Source organism: Manis javanica, chromosome 8 (assembly GCF_040802235.1).
Source record: "Manis javanica isolate MJ-LG chromosome 8, MJ_LKY, whole genome shotgun sequence".
Classification (NCBI taxonomy): Eukaryota; Metazoa; Chordata; class Mammalia; order Pholidota; family Manidae; genus Manis; species Manis javanica.
The window spans coordinates 36,378,823-36,403,058 of NC_133163.1; the positions used below are offsets into that span (position 1 = coordinate 36,378,823).

Genomic DNA, 24,236 nt, shown 5'->3' on the forward strand with positions numbered 1-24,236 from the left:
GAAACTGAACCTTGAACTGAACCTCATTCTATATAAAAATTAAGTCAAAATGGATCATAGACCTAAATGTAAAGACTAAAATTATAAGATTATAAAAAATTTAGGAAAAAATCTTATTTACATTGGGTTTGGCAAAGATTTCTCTAATAGGACACAAATAACACAATCTTTAAAAATTCATGAATTGAAATTAGTCATAATTAAAACATTGCTTTTCAAAAGGTACTCTTATGAAAAGGCAAGTCAAACACCAGTATAAAATATTTGCAAGAAATATATTCAACAAAGGACTTACATCTAAATGTATGAAGAACTGTTATAACTCCATAATAATGAGCAAGACAACCCCCTTAAACAGTGGGCAAATGTTTGAACAGACACTTAATCAAAGAGATATACTGTAAGATGGCTAATAATTGCATGAAATGAAGTTGAAATTATTGTTCATTAGAGAGGTGCAAATTAAAACCACAATGAGAAACTACTACATACCCAAACTTGTGGCTGAAATTACAAAGACTGATCATATCAAGTGTTTATGAGGATGTAGAGTAATGGAAGCTCTCATACTCTGCTGGTGGGGATATAAACTGGTACAAACATTTTGAAAACCTGTTTGTCATTTTCTTAAAACGTTAAGCATATACCTACCTGACCCAGTCACTCCACTACTTGGTATGAAGAAAGATGAATGCATATATTCATACAAAAACTTGTCCACAAATGTTGTTCATAGTAACTTTATTTGTAATAGCCAAAACCTGGTAACAACCCAAATGTCCACCAATAGGGGAAAGGGGTAATGGTGGTATATCCATTCAGCAGAATACTACTCAGCAATAAAAAGGATTGAACTATTGATAGATACATTCAACATTATGATTCTCAAAATAATGGTGCTGAATGAAAGAAGACAGACACAAATATACATACTATAAGATGTTTATATAAAATTTCATAAAAAGCTAAGTAATGTGTGGTGGCCACCCATTAGTAGTTGCCAGATGATGGGATGGATATTGGGAGAGGGAGGGATAGATTACAAAGGGACACAAAGGGACTTTTGGGGGGTAACAAGTGTGTTCATTATCTTAATTGTGGTTATGGTTTCACTCATGTGATATATGTCAAAACTCACCAAATTGTATATGTTAAATAGGTGCAGGTTATTGTCTGTTAATTATACCTCAATGAATCTGTAAACAATGTAATGAAAACAAAACAAAACAAAAAAGATGAGAGCAAAGATTGCAACCTCAGTGGAAAAGACATGGTGCCTAGCACAGAACTATATCAAGCACAGGATGGAGGCCCTGGGGGTGAGGGTCAGGTGAGGAAAAATGGAATAGGTCTTTTAAAGACAGAAGGCTGTGGACATTGTCTGTCTCCTGCTAAGATAGCAAAGCCTCCTCAGGCTGCCACTTGGCTGCTGCTAGCCTGGCTTTTCATGCTAGGTAAACACTGGGCTATCTGGAGATTGGTCTCCTTCATAGGTTGGCCTCTTGTTTTCTGCATATGTGACAAGCTCAAGTTATCACTTGATGAGGTTTGCACTGGTATCAGCATGCTAGGTGGTCAGGTCAGGATTGTGAGAGGTTATTTCATAGCCAAGACTGTTTCATATCAGTGTTGAAACAGAACTGTGTTGTGAAATCACAATTTTATGCCTTTGGGCATTTATAAATGCCTCTGAAAGTATCACCAGTCAAGATAATGAACAAATGCATCTCATTCAGAAGTTTCCTTGTGCCCCTTCATAATTCCCCCTCTGTTGGACCCTCCCTGCTCCAATCCCAGGTGATCCCTGATATAATTCTGTCACTATAGGTTAGTCTGCATTTTATAAAATTGTATGGAAATGTAATTTAGGGTGACTGACCATTTAGATTTGCCTAGAACTGAGGAGTTTCCCTGGATACAGGATTCTCAATCATGTTAACAGGTGTGTGTAATGGCCTACTGTAGTGTATTTGGCATTTTCCTAATGACTAATGATATGAATTTTTTCATATGCTTGTTTTTGACCTGTATATATCTTCTTTGGAGAAGTATCTGTTGAGATAGTTCATTTTTAATGGGATTTTTTTAAAAATTGAGGTATAATTGACATATACTGTATTAGTTTAGGTGTAAGTAATTATATTTTAAATACCTGAATATTTTTGGGTTATTTATCTCCTATAATATAGGTATAATATGGAATGAAACTTTTTTAAACCAATTACAATTCGATTCAGTAAATATTTATTGAGTTATCTGTGTGTCCATGACTTCTAAAATATTAAGAATGTCAAAGTGAACTGGATTATAGTGCTTTTGGTCTAGAATAGAGATCTACATTGAAACAGCTAATCAGGCTCTGGATCTTTGCTAGGATCGAGTGGAAGAGCATTTTCCTCTCTATGGGGAGAGATGGGAAAAGGGCAAGACTACTCTTAATTTCCCCTCTCAGCAACCCTGTTCCACCACATGTATAAAGGATGTGGGGGTAGGTACCTGGAATTACTCTGTTATACTCAGCTTTTGATGTAGTTCCTGAAACTCAGAGACAACAGAAGTATGTTGCATTTAAGAACTTGTTACAATGTTTTAGAAACTCAGAGGTGTTATACTAGAGTTGTAGTTAACAGAACAACATATTCAAATTAAGAGCAGTGGAACCAGCCATCTTGTCACTCAGATATCTAATAACTAGATAAGTCTTCTCTTGGATAAAATTAAAAGGTACTGAATGTAGGAAATAGAGTGGAATCAATTTGCAGATAACTAGTCTTTAAAAATATTTAAAATTAGGAATAGGCCTATTTAACAATTTTAAGATAAAAAGAATGAAACTTTGCAAGTGAAAAAAAAAGAGGGTTAAAGTCAGGCAATCCTATTTTACATTAAGAAAATTATTAAAAGATCAACTCAAGCTCCAGATCACTCTGATTTTATGGGGAGAATTCCCATGAAGTGGTGGGTGGAAGAGGTGAAGACACAAAAGGGCACACAGAGGGATACGGCAGAGGTAAGACGGCTCCTTTCCTGTGGATCAGGACCTCGGGGCAATGCCCTGCGAGCATCAGCCTATCGATTCCTATCACTGGCATCTTTCAAACACTAGTCTGTTCTCCTGGTGCTGAGGTAGGAGGTGGTTGATAAAGGGGATGGGCCATGGCTAGAGTTTATTTCCTTAAAGCAAATAAGCAAATACAATATACACCTCCCAAAAGCCATAATATCTTCTCTTTGGTAGTATTCTGTGACTTTTATTAAACACTTTGGACCTTCTGATTTATTTGCCTTCCTGCCAAAGAAAGTTTCTGTCTTCATGCTTTGAACACTGAAAATGTGGCAAATATTGGGCCTTGCCCATCTCCCACCATGTGTTGTTCAGAATAGTAACAGGTGGGCTAGTGAGAGGAATACACAGCTGTTCCAGGTGATAAAGAGGAGGTTATGTCCTTGATTTTATTTTATTTTATTTTATTTTGTATATGTGGGGCATGGTGCCAAGATCTTGCCTTTTTTACTGTATTTATTTATATTAGAAAAGTAATTTTGTTCTAAAATGAATCCTAAGGGATGTTTTTACCTTTTGGGGATGGAGGAGTTTAATTTTTGTTGTACCCTGTGTGGACAGTGAGCATCCTGGGGGTAGGGCCGGCCACTTAGCAATTACTTTGGGCATATGTACATGCTCAGTGAGCAAGAGGATGTGTGAATGCCCAGCGTGCAGGCCTGGCCTTGCTGACCGAAGAGAGGGGATGGCAGCAAAATGGGTATTCTTCAGCCCAGCTCTTTCCAGGATTATTTTATATAGGCTAATCTTTTTGTATATGCAATCTCTTCCCATATATAGAATTGATACAGTGTATGCCTTTCCAAAACGTCAGTGACTCCCATCCCCAGACCTGCCTGTGATTGATTATGATGCTCCTGTATAGAGCTGAGCTGCCCCAATAGCCTATGGAACACCCAGGGCTTGTCCTTGGCAATGCCTGCTTGTTTATAAAGGGGGTTACCCAGTAACCAACATAGATTATCTGAGGGGAACCTTAGTCAGACACAGAGAGGCACTGAGGGGCTTTTATGTGACTGTAATTGTGGTTATGAAGATTTATTTTTAGTAACAGCTTTACTGTGATATAATTAACATACCATACAGTTCACCCATTTAAAGCATACAGCTCAATGGTTTTTAGTGTGTTCATAGATGTCTGCAATCATTATCAAAAGCAACTTAAGAACATCTTCATCCTCAACAAGAAACCTCTGTTATGCCTTAGCTATCACTCCCCAGTCTCTGTCCCACCCACACACCAGGCAACTATTAGTTTACTTTGTCTATATAGATTTGCCTATTCTGGACAGTCCATATGAATGGAATTATGCAAAATATCCCTTGTGACTGTTTTTTTAAATGCAGTATTCTTTTATTTATTTATTTTTTAATTAAGGTATCATTGATACACAATCTTATGAAGGTTTCACATGAGCAACATGTAGTTTCAACATTCACCCATATTATCAAGTCCCCCCCTCCATTGCACTCAGTGTCCATCAGTGTAGTAAGACGCTATAGAGTCATTACTTATCTTCTCTGTGCTATACCATCTTCCCATGACCTACCTATACTGTGAATGCCAATCATAATACCCCTCAATTCCCTCTCCCTCCCTCCCACCCATCCTCCCCAACCCCTTCCCTTTGGTAACCATTAGCCCCTTCTCGGAGTCTGTGAGTCTGTGAGTTTGCTGCTGTTTGGTTCTTTCAGTTTTGCTTTGTTCTTATACTCCACAAATGAGTGAAATCATTTGGTACTTGTCTTTCTCTTCCTGGCTTATTTCACTGAGCATAATACCCCCTAGCTCCATCCATTGAAAATGGTAGGATTTGTTTCTTTTTATGGCTAAAAAAATATGCTATTTTGTGTATGTATCACCTCTTCTTTATCCATTTATCTACTGATGGATGCTTAGGTTGCTTCCATATCTTGGCTATTATAAATAGTGCAATGATAAACACAGGTGTGCATATGTCTTTTTGAATCAGGGATCTTGTTTTCTGTGAGTAAATTCCTAGGAGTGGAATTACTGGGTCAAATGGTATTTCTAATTTTTACTTTTTTGAGGAACCTCAATATTGCTTTCCACAATGGTTGAACTAGTTTACATTCCCACCAGCAGTGTAAGAGGGGTCCCCTTTCTCCACATCCTTGCCAACATTTGTTGTTTCTTGTCTTCTGCATGTTGGTCACCCTAACTGGTGTGAGGTGATATCTCATTGTGGTTTTAATTTGCATTTCCCTGTTAATTAGCAATGTGGAGCATCTTTTCATGAGCCTGTTGGCCATCTGAATTTCTTCTTTGGAGAATTGTCTGTTCAGATTCTCTGCCCATTTTTTAATCAGCTTATTTCTTTTTTGGGTGTTGAGGCATGTGAGCTTTGACTGTTAACCCCTTATCGGATATATCATTTACAAATATATTCTCCCATACTGTAGGATGCTTTTTCATTCTGATGATGGTGTCCTTTGCTGTACAGAAGCTTTTTAGTTTGATGTAGTCCCATTTGTTCATTTTCGCTTTTGTTTCCCTTGCCCAAGATGTGTTCAGGAAAAAGTTGCTTGTATTTTTTGATTTTTGCCTATGTTTTTTTCTATGAGTTTTATGGTTTCATGAGTTACATTCAGGTCTTTCATCCATTTTGAGTTTACTTTTGTGTATAGAGTTATCCAATTTCATTCTCTTACGTGTAGCTGTCCAGTTTTGCCAACACCGGTTGTTGAAAAGGCTGTCATTTCCGCATTATATATCCATGGCTCCTTTATCGTATATTAGTTGGCCATATATGTGTGGTTTTATATCTGGGCTAGTCTGTCCCATTTATCTATGGGTATGTTCTTGTGCAATTACCAAATTGTTTTGATTACTGTGGCTTTGTAGTAGAGCTTGAAGTTATGGAGCACAATCCCCTCAGCTTTGTTCTTCCTTCTCAGGATTGCTTTGGCTATTCAGGGTCTTTTGTGATTCTGTATGAATTTTAGAACTATTTGTTCTAGTTTGTTGATGAATGTTATTGGTATTTTGGTAGGAATTGCATTGAATCTGTAGATTGCTTTGGGCAGGATGGTCATTTTGACAATATTAATTCTTCCTGTCCATGAGCACAGGATATCTGTATTTCCATTTATTGGTGTCTTCTTTCTCTCATGAGTGTCTTGTAGTTTTCAGGGTATAGGTCTTTCACTTCCTTGGTTAGGTTTATTCCTAGGTATTTTATTCTTTTTGATGCAATTGTGAATGGAATTGTTTTCCTGATTTCTCTTTCTGCTAGTTCATTGTTAGTATATAGGAATACAACAGATTTCTGGTATTAATTTTGTATCCTGCAACTTTGCTGAATTCAGATATCAGTTCTAGTAGTTTTGGAGTGGATTCTTTAGGGTTTTTTATGTAGAATATCATGTCATCTGCAAACAGGGACAGTTTAACTTCTTCCTTGCCAATCTGGATGCCTTTTATTTCTTTGCATTGTCTGATTGCCATGGCTAGGACCTCCAGTACAATGTTGAATAGAAGTGGGAAGAGTGGGCATCCTTGTCTTGTTCCCAATCTTAAAGGAAAAGCTCTTGGCCTCTCACTGTTATGTATGATGTTGGCTGTGGGTTTGTCATATATATGGCCTTTATTATGTTGAGGTACTTGCCCTCTATACCAATTTTGCTGAGAGTTTTTATCATGAATGGATGTTGTATTTTGTCAAATGCTTTTTCACCATCTATGGAGATGATTATGTGGTTTTTGTCCTTCTTTTTGTTTATGTGGTGTATGATGTTCATGGATTTCCTAATATTGTACCGTCCTTGAAATAAATTCTACTTGATCATGATGGATGCTCTTTTTTATGTGTTTTTGAATTTGGTTTGCTAATATATATATATATTTTCATGGTTTTTTTTTTGAGAGGGCATCTCTCATATTTATTGATCAAATGGTTGTTAACAACAATAAAATTCTGTATAGGGGACTCAATGCACAATCATTGATCAACTCCAAGCCTAATTCTCAACAGTCTCCAATCTTCTGAAGCTTAACAAACAAGTTCTTACATGGTGAACAAGTTCTTACATAGTGAATAAGTTCTTACCTGGTGAACAGTGCAAGGGCAGTCATATCACAGAAACTTTCGGTTTTGATCACACATCATGAACTATAAACAATCAAGTCAGATATGATTATTCATTTGATTTTTATACTTAATTTATATGTGAATCCCACATTTCTCCCTTATTTATTTTTTTTAAATAAAATGCTTAAGTGATAGGTAGATGCAAGATAAAGGTAGAAAACATAATTTAGTGCTGTAAGAGGGCAAATGTAGATGATCAGGTCTGTGCCTATAGACTAAGTATTAATCCAAGCTAGACAAGGGCAACAGAACATCCACGGATTGAATTTGGTTGCTAATATTTTGTTGAGTATTTTTCATCTATGTTCATCAGGGATATTGGTCTGTAATTTTCTTTTTTTAAGGTGTCTTTGCCTAGTTTTGGTATTAGAGTGATGCTGGACTCATTGAATGAGTTTGGAAGTATTCCATCTTCTACTTTTTGGAAAACTTTAAGGAGGATGGGTATTAGGTCTTCACTAAATGTTTAATAAAATTCAGTGGTGAAGCTATCTGGGCCAGGGATTTTATTCTTAGGTAGTTTTTGAATACCAATTCAACTTTGTTGCTGATAATTGGTCTGTTCAGATTTTCTGTTTCTTCCTGGGTCAGCCTTGGAAGGTTGTATTTTTCTAGAAAGTTGTTCATTTCTTCTAGGTTATGCAATTTGTCAGCACATAGTTTTTCATAGTATTCTCTAATAATTCTTTGTATTTCTGTGATGTCCATAGTGATTTTACCTTTCTCATTTCTGATTCTGTTTGTGTATGTAAACTGTTTTTTTCTTGATAAGTCTGGCTCAGGGTTTATCTTTTTTGTTTATTTTCTCAAAGAACCAGCTCCTGCTTTCATTGATTCTTTCTATTGTTTTATTCCTCTCAATTTTATTTATTTCTACTGTCTTTATTATGTCCCTCCTTATGCTGACTTTGGGCCTCATTTGTTCTTCTTTTTCTAGTTTCATTAATTTGAGTTTAGACTGTTCATTTGGGATTGTTTTTCTTTCTTGAGGTAAGCCTGTATTGCTATATACTTTCCTCTTAGAACTGCCTTTGCTGCATCCATGCTACTGCTCTTTTCTCCCTCTTATTTGCATGAAACATCTTTTTCCATCCCTTCACTTTTAGTCTGTGTATGTCTTTGGGTTTGAAGTGCATCTCTTGTAGGTAGCATATAGATGGTCTTGTTTTGTTTTATCCATTATGTAACTGTATGTCTTTTGATTCGTGCATTCAGTCCATTTACATTTAGGGTGATTATCAATAGATATGTACTTATTCCCACTGCAGACTTTAGATTTGTGGTTACCAAAGGTTCAAGGGCAGCTTCCTTACTATTTAACAGTCTAACTTAACTCACTAATAACTCGCTATTTCACACATAATCTAAAGGTTCTTTTTTTCTCCTTTCTTCCTCCTCCTCCTCCACTCTTTATATATTAGGTGTCATATTCTGTACTCTTTGTGTATCCCTTGACTGACTTTGTGGGTAGTTGATTTAATTTTTCATTTGCTTAGTAATTAACTGGCCTACTTCCTTTACTTCAGTTTTATTTTTTTCTGGTGACAGCTAATTAGCCTTAGGCACACTTCCATCTAGAGTAGTCCCTTTGAAACACACTGTAGATGTGGTTTGTGGAAGGTAAATTCCTTCAACTTTTGCTTATCTGGAAATTGTTTAATCCCTGCTTCAAATTTAAATGATAACCTTGCTGGGTAGAGTATTCTTGATTGGAGGCCCTTCTGTTTCATTGCAGTAAATATATCATGCCACTCCCTTCTGGCCTATAAGGTTTCTGCTGAGAAGTCTGATCATAGCCTGATGGACTTTCCTTTATATGCAGTCTTTTTTCTCTCTCTGGATGCTTTTAATACTGCCCCCTTTTCCTTGATCTTTGCCATTTTAATTATTGTGTGTTTTGGTGTTGTCTTCCTAGGGTCCTTTGTGTTGGAAGATGTGTGCACTTCCATGATCTGAGACACTATTTCCTTCCCTATATTGGGGAAGTTTTCAGCAATTATTTTCTCAAAGAAACTTTCCCTTTGTCTCTCTCTTCTTCTTCTGGTACCCCTATAATGCAAATATTGTTCCATTTGGATTGGTTGCTCAGTTCTTTTATTATTCTTTCATTCCTAGAGATCCTTTCTTCTCTCTGTGCCTCAGCTTCTTTGTTTTCCTCTTCTCTAATTTCTATTTCATTTATCATCTGCTCTACCTTTTCTAATCTGCTTTTAAATCCCTCCATTATATGTTTCCTTTCAAATATTGTATTTTTCAAACTTTCTATCTCTTTCTTGAATTCCTCCCTGAGATCTTGAATATTTTTCTTTAGCTCCATGAGCATGTTTATGGTTTTTATTTTGAAATCTTTATCAAGAATATTGGTGATTTTTCACACAAGAACAGAACAATAGACCAATGGAACAGACTATAGAGCCCAGATATAAACCCAACCATATATGGTCAATTAATATATGATAAAGGAGCTATGGACATACAATGGGGAAATGACAGCCTCTTCAACAACTGGTGTTGGCAAAACTGGACAGCTACATGCAAGAGAATGAAACTGGATTATTGTTTAACCCCATACACAAAAGTAAACTCAAAATGGATCAAAGACCTGAATGTAAGTCATGAAACCATAAAACTCTTAGAAGACAATGTAGGCAAAAACCTCCTGAGTATAAACATGAGGAACTTCTTCCTGAACACATCTCCTCAAGCAAGGGAAACAAAAGAAAAAATGAACACATGGGACTACATCAAACTAGAAAGCTTCTGTACAGCAAAGGACACCATCAACAGAACAAAAAGGTATCCTACAGTATGGGAGAATATATTTGTAAATGACATATCCAACAAGGGGTTAACATCCAAAATATATAAAGAACTCACACTCTTCAACACCCAAAAAACAAATAACCCTATTAAAAAATGGGCAGAGGATATGAAGAGACAACTCTCCAAAGAAGAAATTCGGATGGCCAACAGACACATGAAAAGATGCTCCACATCACTAACTATCAGGGAAATACAAATAAAAACCACAATGAGATTTCACCTCACACCAGTAAGGATGGCCAACATCAAAAAGATTAAGAACAACACGGTGGCGAGTATGCGGATGAAGGGAAACCCTCCTACACTGCTTTTGGAAATGTAAGCTAGTTCACCCATTGTGGAAAGCAATATGAAGGTTCCTTAAAAAACTCAAAATAGAAATACCATTTGACCAGGGAATTCCACCTCTACTAATTTACTCAAAGAATACAAGTTCTCTGATTCAAAAAGACATGTGTACTCCTATGTTTACTGCAGCACTATTTACAATAGCCACAATATGGAAGGAACCTAAGTGTCCATCATCAGTAGATGAATGGATAGAGAAGATGTGGTACATATACACAATGGAATACTATTCAGCCATAAGAAAGAAACAAATATTACCATTTGCAACAACATTGATGGAGCTGGAGGATATTATGCTCAGTGAAATAAGTCAGGCAGAAAAAGACAAGTACCAAATAATTTCCCTCATTTGTGGAGTATAACAATGAAGCAAAACTGAAGGAACAAAATAGCAGCAGACTCACAGACTCCAAGAAGGGACTAGGGGTTACCAAAGGGATGGGGTGTGGGAGGGCAGGTGGGGAGGGAGGGAGAAGGGGATTGACAGGTATTATGTTTAGTACACATGGTGTGGAGTAGTCAAGGGGAAGACAGTGTACCACAGAGAAGGCAAATAGTGAATCTGTGGCATCTTACTACACTGATGGACAGTGACTGCAATGGGGTATGGGGAGCATTCTTTAATATGGATGAATGTAGTAACCACATTGTTTTTTCATGTGAAACCTTCATAAGAGTGTATATCAATAATACCTTAATAAAAAAAGAATATTGGTGATTTCAGTTTCACTTAGCCCTCTTTCTGGCATCTTCTGCTGTATTTTTTTTGTACAAAAGTTTTTTGCAGTTTCATTTTTCTAGTGATTCCTATGGAATAATAACTTTGTGTAGGCAGCACCTTCTAGTGCCCAAAAGCTCTACTGTCTGGAGCTGCTGAGCACCTGAAGCAATGATAGGAGTCACAGGTGAGCGGCTCCTGTGCCTGTTGGGAGGAAAGAGCTCTTGCCTGCTTCTTGACTGCAGTGCCTGCCTCCACTGCCAGGTCCAGTGGGCCATGCATACAGGGAGGAGCCTCTGTGTCATGCCCCTGTAGCTGCCATAGGCTGGCCTGTCTGGCTGGTCTGGCATGATGGCGAGGGCTGCAGGTGTGCAGACTGTTGCCTGTCAGGAGGAAGGAGTGGCAGGCTGCCTACTGCAGTGGGGGGCCTCAGGGCTGCATTGCCAGCCAGGGGCCTGGAGCGTCTGAAGCTCCTGAAAGTTCCTGACCTGCTAGACTGTGTGCTGGAATGATTTTGTCTACCTGTCCTTTCTCCTGAGCAGCAAGTTACAGTAATCTTTGGCTCTTTAACACCCCTCTCTCTGTTAGGAAGTCTTTCAAAGTGCCCACCTTTCTTTTGTTCCAGAGTGGCCAGTTGTGCACACCTGTTCTCCACAAGTGGCTGGAATCTTAGTCTCTCCATGTATTCTATCTGTCTTTGCTTTCCAATCCCATAATCTCCAGAGCACTATGTAATGTGGGTTCATGCTCCTAGGGCAGATCTCCAGGGCTGAGTGTTTAGCAGTCCTGGACTTCTACTCTCTTCCTGCTCCATTTCTTTTCCCCACACCTGTGGTCTAGGGTGGAGGGAGGTCTTGAGTCCTGCTGGATCATGGCTTTGCTACTTTACCTTTTTCTGTGAGGTCTTCTCTTTCCTCAGATGTAGGCAGTCTGTTTTTCAGTCTTTGGGTCATTCTTTCAGGATTAGTTGTATTTCCTGTATTTTTGTGTTATATGTGGTTTTGGGAGGAGGTTTCTGCCTTACTTCTCACATCGCCATCTTTTTCCTATCTCTCCTGACTGTTTTCACTTAGCATGCTTTCAAAGTTCATCCATGCTATAGCATTAATCATGTTTCATTCCTTTTTATAGTTGAGTAATACTCCATTGCGTAGTTAAATCATATCTTGTTTATTGACTTACTAGGTGATACATTTAATTTATTTCCATTTTTAGGCTATTATGAGTAATGTTGCTAAGAACATTTGTATACTAGCTGAATATTTGTTTTTATTTTTTCAATTTTTGTCACTTTGGACTGACATATATACAACAATACAATTTTAACTCCTTTTAGAATCCAAAGACATTTGTTTATTATGGCAGTAGAAATTCATGGAGCACAATTCATGTAGCAAAACAGCTCTTGTTAATGCAGCTGGGGCCAATTTAAAGAAAGTAAATTTCAAATAATTTTCTCCTTATTTTCCTTTGATAAATAATTTCTGTGTGTGTACCTAAAATATACATTAACGTGCACATTTATCATTTCAATTATCATGATTGGGTGAAAAAAATACAAAAATCTGAACCTATGTGAACTCAGTCTAATTCTTCTTTTTGTGAGTATTTACTCCATGCTAATCATAGCACTAAGTTATGAGGATATAATGACAGACAGACAGGCTCTGTGCTCTTAAAGCTCTTATAACCAGCCTCTCTGAAGGTGGCCATGGGGCATGTCTGAGCACATTCAGGACTTGGGACAACATAGTGAGGGGGTACACAGGGCATCTCGGAGCTTCAGAGTCCAAACCAGACTTAGAGTGGAATGGTACGGGAGCATCCAGAAGGAAGTTCATAACCAGGCTGGGATCTAAAGGAAGAATGGATGTAGATAAGAAGGAAAGGGGAGGGTGGGGAAGAGGTGGGAGGAGCAGGGTCGGGGGGAGGAGAGAGTTCCTAGGAGATTTAAGTATGTTCAGTGTATCACCCATTCAAGGAACTGAAAGTAGAGTTCAAGGTAAGATGTGGTGGGAACTTAGGATGAGAAGAGCAGAGAGAGGTCTGGAACCCTTGATAGCTGTACCATGCGGTTTGGACTCTGCCCCAAGAGCTGGTAAGTCATTAAAGGGGGAGCCACAGGATTTGCATGTTGACCCTCAAACAGGGCACCCTGGGCTGAGGGTTGGGCTTGTTTCCTCTGCAGTGGAGGGCAGGTCATCTGCTGTGGGTTTCAGTAGGAGGTTTGAGGATGTGTGAGGACTCAGGAAGCGCCACTGTGGAGACTGAGGTGAGCAGGTAGATTAGAGAAGCAGCTTTGGGCTATTGTAAAAAAATGAATATTTTAAATTGCATCATCAGACATCAGGGATGTGCCTCTGGGGATATGGTGAAGCAGTACACCTGCGTAATTGTGGTTCAGTATGTCCTCTGCCTTAATTGAACTCTGTCAAATTGAAAATGCCACTAAAAATAGAGAATAAAAATTGCCAAAACAAATTCTGTAAATGATGGAGTGCCAGGCATCATTCTTGTTAGTCAAAAATTGGCAGCTCCCTATTTGATTTCAGATATTTGATATTTACTCTTTGAAATTGAAAACCTGAAAGAGAAGCTAATTGTTTCCCTCTTTCTAGGGATCAAGGAATCAAGGTTGGTGCGGGGGACAAGGAGATGTACCTGAGCTGTTATCTGCAACCATTAGGAAGTTACAGTGTCTCAGATCCAGACTCAGAGGGGAGTAAAACAGGGCAGGGCAGGATGGGAGAAGCAACCCACCTCATGGGGTGGCCGTGGGGACCTCAGGAGACATGACTGCAAGCAGAGCTCAGTGAGAAGCTGGGAAACTGGTTCAGGAACAGAGAGCTAGAGACGGTCTTCCTGCCCCAGCAAGGTGTCACCACAGGGATGTGGAGGGACTGGACAGAGGTGGCAGTGGGCACCCTGTGACTGTACAGGGCACACACAGGGGCTGGGTGGGGTGGGGGCTGCATAACAGTGGTCATTAATGTTTATTAATCTCCTCTTAGATAAGGGGCCCTCCTAGGGACTACGAATAGATTCACCTCACTTTCTGACCATTTTCATATGTCTGTTAGTTGCTGCAGCTGAGAAACACCACGTAATGGTTTGAGGCCATTAGATACATTTACTGCTATGGGAAGGCCACAGTTCTGGGCCAGGTGGCCCTTTGAGAGCCCATTTGGTCTGCCTGCATTCACCCAGGCTTTCCCTTCCAGCTCAGGGATGGGGCTGTCTCTTGAGGGGTGAGGGGGGTGGGGAAGGACACCTAGGCAGGTGAAGATATGGTTTTAGGGTTTTGCCACACATGCAGATGTCATTATAAGCCAGATCAGTTTAACCTCCTTTCTGGAGAACATAGCCATGCTTAACAGCTGAACACAACCTCCATTTCCTTTTCTCAGAGCAATGACTCATAGCTTTTATTCTTTGTTCAGGTATGTACCCCTTTGCTGCAGCAACCCAGGGGGCCGAGAGCAGCCAGAAGCTGACTCACTTGCTGAACGCTGTGACCGATGCCCTGGTCTGGGTGATTGCCAAGAGTGGCATTTCCTCCCAGCAGCAGTCCATTCGCCTGGCTAACCTCCTGATGCTCCTTTCTCATGTCAGGCATGCCAGGTACAGTCCCTGTGGGGGCCGCCCCACTAGCATGGTGGTGGTGGTGGTGGTGGTGGTGGCTGTAGGTGCACATGCTGAGGAGGAAGAGCTGTGGGAAAAGCATGTGCAGGTTTGAGACGGGTAAGGTAGAAATGTTACCTTTAAAGGAAAATGAACCCCTGGAAGGGAATGGGAGCCATAAGTACACCTGTAACCAGATTGGCCCATAGTGGGCACTGAATGCCATGTGGCACTTCATAGGCTATTTTTGGCATCTTTCATCTGTTTTTTTACTTGTTAGGGTTTTAGCTTGTTTATGGAACCCTAAAAGGGGTAATTTCTCCCCTAAGTGAACTGCCAGTCCTCCCTACAACACCTGGAGCTGGGGCCTTGAGGAGGGAGGCGAAGCCTAGCTCCTGTACATGGACAATTGAGGCTGGTGATTTGGAAGTACACAAAGCCTACCTTGAGAGTAGCTCTTTTCTTTGACAGCATCAGGATATAAAGAATGGGACCTAAAAGAACTGGTGCGCTCAGCAGGTTTAGGAAGGCAGGGCCGTGAGTCTAGTATATTCAGGAAAGGGAGGTTGTGTGTGCTCGTGAAGGGGGAGGGGTGTAGGGTGATGGCTTCGTGCTGCTGCAGTGAGGCTCAGTGCTTGGTGCACCCAGGTTGAGGGTAGCCGTGCCCTGGGGCTGGCAGAGGGGAGATGAGGATGGAAGGTAATTGCTCCCCTGAGGAGGAGGAACATCTAATGGCTGTGGGGAAGGGACCACAAACACCTGAAGAATTTTAACAAGGGGGAGAAAATGAAAACTTCTGCCTCCCTGTTTCCTTTTTTATGATTATTCAGTACACAACCATTTTGCAGAACAGATACAGTCTCCTCATTATTCACTGATTCCATATCTGAAAACTTGCCTTCTTGCTATAATTTATGTGTAACCCTTAAATCCATACTCATGATTTCTTGTTCATTTGAGGACATGCAGTGTGGCAAAAATTTTTTGAGTTGCCCATGCTTACACTCCCAGTCTTGTTTCAGTCCTCATAAACAAGTGTTCTTATGAGGTCTATTTAGTGCCATGTTTTTGCTTTTTTGTGCTTTGTTGGAGATTTCACCATCTAAAAGTGGTCCCCAAGCATGGTGCTGAAGGGCTGTCTAGTGTTCCTAAGTGCAGAAAGCTGCGATGGGGAATAAATGTATGTTAGATCAGCTCCACTCAAGCACAAGCTCTGGTGCTACAGGCTAGGTTAAATGTTCATGAATCAGTAATAGATGTTAAAGATGTCTTTATGCAAAAACACAATAAAATGAGGTTATGTATTAACTGGCTGCTGAAAATGCTGGGAGCTGAGGCTCTCAGGAACCTAACCCAGTACTACTCACAGCAGCGGTGGGTCAGTATGCATTAGCTCAGTGTTAGTGACGACACAGATGGAACTACTGTGAACAATGACAATCGATTGCACTCTGTGCCGGCTGCTGGCAGGCCATGGGAGGTGGGTGGTGGGGCACAAAGTTCCACCTGACATTATCTTTGCCTTTACATCTAGATTATTGAAGGAGCCAGACGCAAGAACCATAGAATAAAGGGCTAGAGGAAGTTGGGTGGGGGTGGACCAGCTCTGTTGAGGAAGATTTCAAAGTTGCTGTGGCTGCCACACAGCAGGGAACAAACATCACAGCATCTTTTTGTCCTCATAGTAACAAGGGTATGGAACACCTGCTCAGCATGAAGTGCAAAAATGTGGTCCCAGTCTACGACCTGCTGCTGGAGATGCTGAATGCCCACACACTTCGAGGGTACAAGCCCTCTGGTGCAGGTTCCGAGTGCAGCCCAGCACAGGAGAGTAGAGGCAGAGAGGGCTTCCAGAAGCCCCAGTCTCAGTGATGCCCAGCCCTGAGGTGGACAGGCCACAGAGGAAGCCAGAGGCTGAAGCGTGAACTCCAGCATGAACTGTGAGCCCCATTGAGGGTGGGTGGACGTCATTACTGTGTTCCTGCTGTGGGGACCCTTGTTTGGTACGGCTGGCTCTGTCACATACCATCCGTCCCCCAACCTCCTCACTTCCCAGGAGTCTGAGAATGCCAGTTTTCCTTGTTAACAGGGGGAACACTTGAATGTAGCATTTGTCTTCATTGAGTTTGGCCTCATAGGATCTCAGTGTGGTCCCCTTCTTACTTTCCATCTTCCTATCACCCCTTTGGAAAACATCTTAAAGGTTTTGGAACAAATGGTGAAAATCTGACTTGGGAATATTGTGAAGTAGAAAGGGAAGAAGAGAACGCAGACATCTATGGGGAATGGGATAGCCTCTACCCCAACCTGCCCTTAGAATGAATGAGCTTTGTTATGCTCTCTTCTGGACCACTTGACTGTACCATCAAAAACCACAATGACAATCAGCAAACTAATCTTACATACTTACCTCACAGTCTTGTGAGGACTGTCACCTATTGCTATTACTCTGTCAAAGGCTGGAGGGATTGTGACCTAGGGAGCCAGTGGTCAAGCTGGGATGCGAGCCATGTTCTCCCCCCTCCCTCCGACTCTGCTGCCATTTGCACACAGGTGCAATTCACAGAGCCTAGGAATTGTTTGTGTGTGTGTACGCATGTGTGTGACAACTTTCATGGAAGATGGTGGAGATTTCAGTCTCCATGCCCCTGGAATTGACCTTCTTTGAAACTCTCCCTGTGGGGCCTGGTGTGTGCTAGAGAAAGGCCCAGCTGACTTGGCCATCCAGAGGAGACAGGGACATGTCAGGCTGTGTGTGCAAGGCACGAACTTCTGTGGAAGGGTGAATGGCTATACACATACCAGTGTGGCAGGTTCAGGGCCAAACTGTAGACTTGATGAGCATATCACTTGAACCAGACTTGGTTTGCTAACTCTACTTAAAGAAGAGAAATATTTAGGGGTATTCAGAGCAAGAAAGAAATCTTTTATACATGAGTACTCTTTTAAACTATTTTCTTATCAGAACATTTATATGATGAGCTGGGTGATACAGAAACTTACTAAAATATTTTTACTTCAGGTGGAAAACAAATAGGACAGGTTGATAAAAACACCCCTGAAATTACAATTTTAACTTGCTTTTTAAGAATTTAAATTTTTGCACAAATTTTCTGGAACATAGTAAAATGAGTTACATCTATACTTTGGAAGTGAGTAGTTAAATAATAATGGATTTTTGTGATGTTTTAAAAACTGCCTTGTGATAGGAGATTAAGCACATTTTCTTTTTGAAAATAGGTTTTCTTTGGCTAACACATTCTGTACTCACTGAGTCACTTGAAGATTAAATTCAACATTATAAAGCTTGGTTTCTGCTAGTGAGACCTTGAGTAATTCTTAACTTTGATATTGGTGCAATTTTACTAAAAGTTGAATGAAGCTGTCTCAGAAACACTTGGACACATACCTAGAGAACATGCTGGCATATCTGTATTTGAGGCTTGAAACTATTTTCAGTGACTCAGTGTTGTAGCCTGATGAGATTCAATACAGAAAACATGAGGTTGATTGTATAGGAACCAGGGAACTATGGAACTAGTGTTACCCAGGTCAATTAGGTTCTTTCCGGCCAGCTAAGAATCCCCCACAACAAATAGAGGGGATGGAGGCTAGAGAATGGGAAGAAGAGGGTGGCAGAAAAAGGCAGCCTTGAACAATTATTTGCTGATGAAATTCTAATTGTATTTATGAGACTACTGGGTTTAAAAAAACAAAACGAAAAACAGCAAAAAGAAGAATGAGGTCCAAGTCACTGCCAGATTAGTATACAACGGAGGGAAGGTTTTTAGGTTGGAATTTGACGCCCAAGCGGGACTCAGGTGCCCAAATCCCCATCCTATGCCAAATCCTGTGCTTACCCAGACTAGCATGTTTTCTTAGGGAAGCTCATCTGATGCTCACTACTCATTTTCCAGATACTCCTGCATGTTCCTGAGGCCACTTGTTTCACTGCATTTGGACTTAGCCCATGAGGATGTAATGCTTTTGGTAATTCCTTCTTGGCTCAGGTCTCCCCTGGGTATGCTGGGAATACAGGTTAGTCAGTCCAACCTAAGAAGCCTTCTTGGTGCAAGGCTCTCTTTTATTAGACTGGGGTCTGGGCAAGCAGGCAGTTGAGATAATACAGTCTATAGTTTAAAGGTGTCTTTGTTTTGTTTTGGATATTCTTGGGACCTTTCCCCTGTCCAATGAAGTGTTTTGAGTCACTGGTTCTATCTGCTTCAGATCTGTCCTCTAAGGATGGCACTAGTATGTAAAGTCAGGCTGCTGTTTTTTGTGTTTTGTGTAAATCCTCAATGTCCATTTTAAAGATTAGTTGTTTATAATAGTGCTTTCTTTTTTGGGGGTATCCACCCTTCCCCCAATGATCCATGGGCACCCTCAAGTTCTCCCATAGCTAAGCAAGGATTTTCAGTTTTCAAAAGGACCTAAATGGGGGGAGGAATAGGACCTGACAACTATAAACAGGAATTGAGAATCGCAAAAAAAAAAAACCAAACCAACTAATTTATACATTACAGAGCAGTGAGCCTCAGCTTTGTCTGAGACTCATGTGGCAAGATGCCTGGCCTTCCATTTTGATTTGTAAGTGATCATTTTGTATGAGAAACTTATTTGTGGGAGATAAGGGAATTTGGGATTAAATTCCAAAAATATGAGTGTCTAATGGGGGACCATATAGACTAATTTTAATTATTTAATACGGACTATTCCTAACACAGAGAACAGTAGAACATTGTTCACTCAGGTTCCTGGTGGTCCCTGAGAAGGACCCATGTGGGTAATCCCAGCAGAACTGCACTGGGGTTTTTACATCTTTCTACCTGCATCCTCTTCGCCTGTCACATGCTCACTGTCCACTGATACTAACTGTAATTTTTGAGAACACTTCTCTTGAAAAACTGAGGTGGGAACAGAAGACTAAATTGTCAGCCTAATAACAAATCTAGGGAGTATTAACTCTACTAAAAACAAAACACAATGCAAGATCAAAGTTCTGCAGCGAATCTTTTTCTGGATTATTTCACTTGCTAATTCAGCCAGAAGGGCAAGTATTTTAAATTTCAGTAAACATCAGTTACCAGTTCTTGGCAGAGCTATGTTATGTATTCATATGTAATATAAGCTAAATTGAAGAAATTCTAGAATTTCCTACCATGTGAAACTGTTTGGTTTTCATTTAAATCTGCTAAGGGGCTTTCAGGTATTGATACCTTTTCAAATTCAAGGTGACTCTTCAGTTTCTAGGCCTATTTGGAAATCTGATTTAAGCTGCTAAGAAGTACTTGACGTATATATACTAAGGATTATGTAAAGGAAGTGGTAAGAATATACCATTTAGCACCTAAAAATAACTGTGGAACACTTACTGTGTCCAGACAGTTCTCAGTGCCTCCTACATTTATGTTAAACCTCATAATAATTACTATTATCCAAATTTTCTGGCTGTGGAGACTGGAGAGTGTAATAAGCAAACTTGCTCAAGGTCACATGGGGAGTGTGTGTGTGACAGAGCCAGGTGCAGGCAGTTGAAGTTCCAGTGTTGAAAGGAATCATGCAATTTGGTTAAAAAAAAAAAAAAATTTCTGACTGCAGAATCCATTCATGAAATGCAACCTACCATGCAGGACTGCTTGGGGTTCAGTGGGGTCCAACCAAATTCCAGAATACCCCTGTAGACACATTAACAGCTCGCAACCCTGACATAGTGGTTCAGTACCATCTTTTATACGTGTGTAAATGAAAGCCCCAAGGAATAAACTGACCTGCTCAAGGTCGTAAAACTACTTAAGGCAAAGCTTGGACAGGAATTCAGGTCTTCTGCCTGCCTGGCCAGCATCGTTCCTGCTATAGGACTTGCTTCTGTACAGTCTGCTGTATGGGTCACGTCTCAGTGCATCAGAGAGAAGGCTGAGGTATGTTTGCCTTCCGTACCTTTAAACCCTACCTTCTCAGCTTAGATGAAACTTTACAGAACAGGTGGAAAAAAATAAGATGGTATGATTCTTGTCCTCCCATCTTGGCTTATAACCTCACGGGCAGTATGGCCACCTCCTCCTGTCTATTGTTGTTTTCCCAGATTCACTGAAGTGGAGTCCGTTCCTTGGAAATTTATCTATGTGAAATTCTCGCGCCTTGTAGGCACTGATGCTTCCCTGTGGAGTTCGGTATACTCTAGTGTGAAACATATGCCATTTATTCTTAGCTCTCAGAGTTGCTGGCATTTCGGCTCCAGTGGCAGCTCTAAGATATGTGTTGTCTCTGTGATATGTGATCTTTCTTACAACCTTTTTTGTTGCTTTGGAGTCAAGGATCCTATTCACTTGTGCGGCCGGTCCATCATGTGACAGTGGGCCTGCTAGTGCTGGCCCAGCACAGCTCTTATTCACTGCAAAATTTATGCCACTGCATTTGCTTTCCTGTGCGGGGTGTTTAAATGCCACGACTAGTGGTCTTGTCACTTCACCGCGCAGTCATCCTGTGTACCTCACTGCTGGTGGGCTGTAACTGGTCATTTTTCAGATGAAATGCTTTGTACCATTAAGCAGGCTTTTTTACATTTAGGCCTTCTCATAAATCAGTGTTTGCTGTTCTGTGAAAGGAGATTTCTGAGATCTGCTTTCCATTCTTCCAGGTACTACTTTTCCTTTGCTGTGCCCCTGAATGTCTACAGAACTTTAACAGAAAAAAGTTTAATGTGACATAAGCTAAATAAAGAGTTTTTAATAATTTTGGCTTTAAAAATGTATTTGCCGTGATTTGGGTATTAGAGTGTTCAGTACTTAGGCTAAGTGGTGTTCCCATTCTCTTCTGAATTCTATTCTATTTTAGGTTGGCAGAACCCTCTAAGAATTTGATGAAAACCATGGACACTCTTCCTGGAAAAAGGTACATAAGCACTAATGCTTGCATACAATTTCAAGAGGGTTAAGAATCACTGACATAAGCTACTGAGACTTTTTAAATACTTTTAAACTTTTAAAATAGTAATTTAATCATTAACTAATCTCACTCTTGTGTTTTATAACTATATACACTGTGTAAATGCAGCCAAGAAGTACATATATATAAGTCCTGGTATGCAGGGCATCAGCTATTTAGATTTTCTATCATTATCCCATCTGAGTCAATTAGTAGTATTCTCCATTAGGAGTGGGGAGAAAAGTCATTCATTCATACTGAAGTTTTCTCAATGCCAAGAGTCATTTGAAAAATTTCCCTTGCATGTAGGGAATGGAAGATGTAAAACCTCTTGAAGGAAAAGACAAAAACAAAACACCTCTTGAAGGTATAAAACAGATTATCTCGTCTTTGGGAATACACTGAGCTGAGGGTGTGGTATAGAAACTCGGAGTACAGACTTAAGACTCAAAGGCCTGTATTTTGAGACTTGATGTGCATAATACGGCTTTAAAATGCCAATAGCACTTTCCTTTCACTGACAACTTTGACTTGCCCCAAGTGTCTCTCTCCTTAAGGGGTGGAAAGTTCTCCAGAGCAGTTAGTCACCTCCTGGATTGGAAGGAAAAGAAGCAGGTAGATTCTGCCTTTTGCCTCTGGTGAAATTGGAGGAAGGACATTCTAACCAACTAAGTAGCTTAATGAAAAAGTTGGGGCAACACTTTCACTTAAAATTTTCTAATCTATGAAAAAAGATGGGTTATTTCAAAGATTTAGGTGCTTTTTTAAAATGATATAACCTCAAAGTCTTTTCTCTCCATATCACTTCCAAACATCTGGTAAAGCGAAGTCACATGGTCTTCAACTGGTCTCTTTATAAAGCTGTTCACATGGTGGGGCTGTCTGAACCACTGGAGGGGCTGCTGGTGCTGAAGGTCTAGGCTTCATTTACTGACAAGCTTCCTTGGCTTTCCGAGGTTTGTGCTTTGCAGAGGAGGTGGGGGACTGAGATGGCTGTTAAGTTAGGGGCATCTCAGAAATGTCAAAGGATGCAGGGTAAGAGCAGTTAACCGAGAAACTGGTTGAGTAACTTTTAATCAGACTCTGTTTAGGTGGGAAGTAGAGTGGTATTGGAATTACTGGAAAGCGCCGTCACCTGTAACAGTGGTTAAACCTGACCTGTTCACTCTGGGTGACCTCATCCTTCCCTGTGTGTCACCTTCTATGCCCTGCTGCCCTCACTGCTCCCTACAGTACTGGAGGGTCACCCACTGGGGCCTCTCCACATACACAGCTAGTGGGTTTCTAGGTCTCAGATTATTCTATGTGAAGTTAATGAGTAGAATTATGAAGCTTATCTTAGAATTAAAACCAATAAGTAGCCCCAAATATTTTAAAAATAATTTTTGTCCTACGGAAGATTATATGTAACATCAAACTGCTTTGTAATACAATCCAGTACACAAAAAAATATGGTTTTCTGTTTTGATTTAATGAGAAACATCTGAGTTGTACATTCACAAACAGCTTCAAGTTTCTGTACCGACCCCCTGTAGCCGAACAGTTAAACAAAACCTGAAGCATCACTTTCATTGTGAAAAGTCTTACAAAATTCATTTACAAAAACATCTCTATCAAGGCTGTAGTTTGGCATTTTCTGTACATTAGTCAAAAGCTCAAGCTAAAATTTTTTTTAAAAAAATCAAAGTTTACATTATTCATACAGATTGAGAATTGTTAAAAAATATGCACAAATAACCACATCCATGCAGTACACTTTCTTTAAAAATTTAAAGCAATATAAAAGGACTGACCTAAGTACTGACAGAACATTTTGGTTTCTAACCTGTAGCTCAGGATTGCCAGCTGATTGGAGTAAAATGAATTCTAAGCATTTGAAATATGATTGTTTCAATCAATCAGTCAAGGGTGCATGTGAGTTCCTGACCCATTTCTAAGGTGGCATGTGACTGCTCGTTTCCATATTATATATTAATGTGGGGACACTACTGTTCATTGACCATATTAGCTATACTTTAATAATGTTTTCTTTAATAATGTTTTACAAATAAATCAGAATTCAAAGTGCTTGGCTCTTCGGGAAATGGTAGTTTCCAGAGATCTTGAAACCAAACTGCCCGGGGCAACTGTTGCCCTGGGTCCCCAGAGAGGCTCTCTGGCCATTCCCAGAGGGGGAGACCAAGCTGGGGCCTGGATCAGGCCACATGAGTCACCCCCACATTCCAGGGCTGTGAGTCAGGCCCCGTGTAAACTGGCTGGTAGAGTGTAGCTACAGGCCAGGCCGAGCCCTCTATGTGGGGGGCGGCCCGTTGGTGTACCTCAGCATGGGGTAGAAGGACCTGGCGAAGTTGTTGGCCTGAGTGCAGCTGTAGTCCTCTTCGGAGGAGGGCAGCAGGCAGGCCAGGAGCAGGAGCAGCAGGAGCAGCAGCTGCAGGGGCAGCGCTGCTCGGACCACACGGCAGAGGAAGGAGCGCTGTGGCCGCGAGCTGCCGGGACCGGTGGGGCCTGGCACCCTGCCAACACAGGTTGGGAGCCGGTCAGGAGCTCCCAGAGGCAAAACCCACTCATGTTACCTGAGCCCCTGCTTGCGTAAAAAGGATCTCCAGGACCTGAGATTAAAACGGGG

General features: G+C 40.6%; 2 protein-coding genes across 15 annotated transcripts in view; one reads left to right on the top strand and one right to left on the bottom strand.

The window, feature by feature from the left end:
• ESR2 (estrogen receptor 2) overlaps positions 1-22,918 on the top strand; it is a 65,393-nt gene extending 42,475 nt beyond the window's left edge. Inside the window, exons 7-9 of one of the 3 annotated variants that reach the window (XR_005058092.2) lie at positions 14,506-14,686; positions 16,372-16,642; positions 21,521-22,918. Coding sequence is in view for 2 of the 3 variants with exons in the window: in XM_073242282.1 (XP_073098383.1) it covers positions 14,506-14,686; positions 16,372-16,558 (368 nt within the window). In the remaining variant the exon portion in view is untranslated. The other 2 variants (XM_073242282.1, XM_073242283.1) reach the window with 2 other exon arrangements.
• A 142-nt stretch (positions 22,919-23,060) lies between these two features.
• The window catches only part of SYNE2 (spectrin repeat containing nuclear envelope protein 2), a 313,786-nt gene continuing 312,610 nt past the window's right edge, over positions 23,061-24,236 (bottom strand). For all 12 annotated transcript variants that reach the window (XM_073242275.1, XM_073242277.1, XM_073242279.1 and 9 more), the window contains one exon: positions 23,061-24,123. In XM_073242275.1, the coding sequence (XP_073098376.1) occupies positions 23,901-24,123 (223 nt within the window). In that variant the 3' untranslated portion in view covers positions 23,061-23,900. The remainder of the gene's footprint in view (positions 24,124-24,236) is intronic.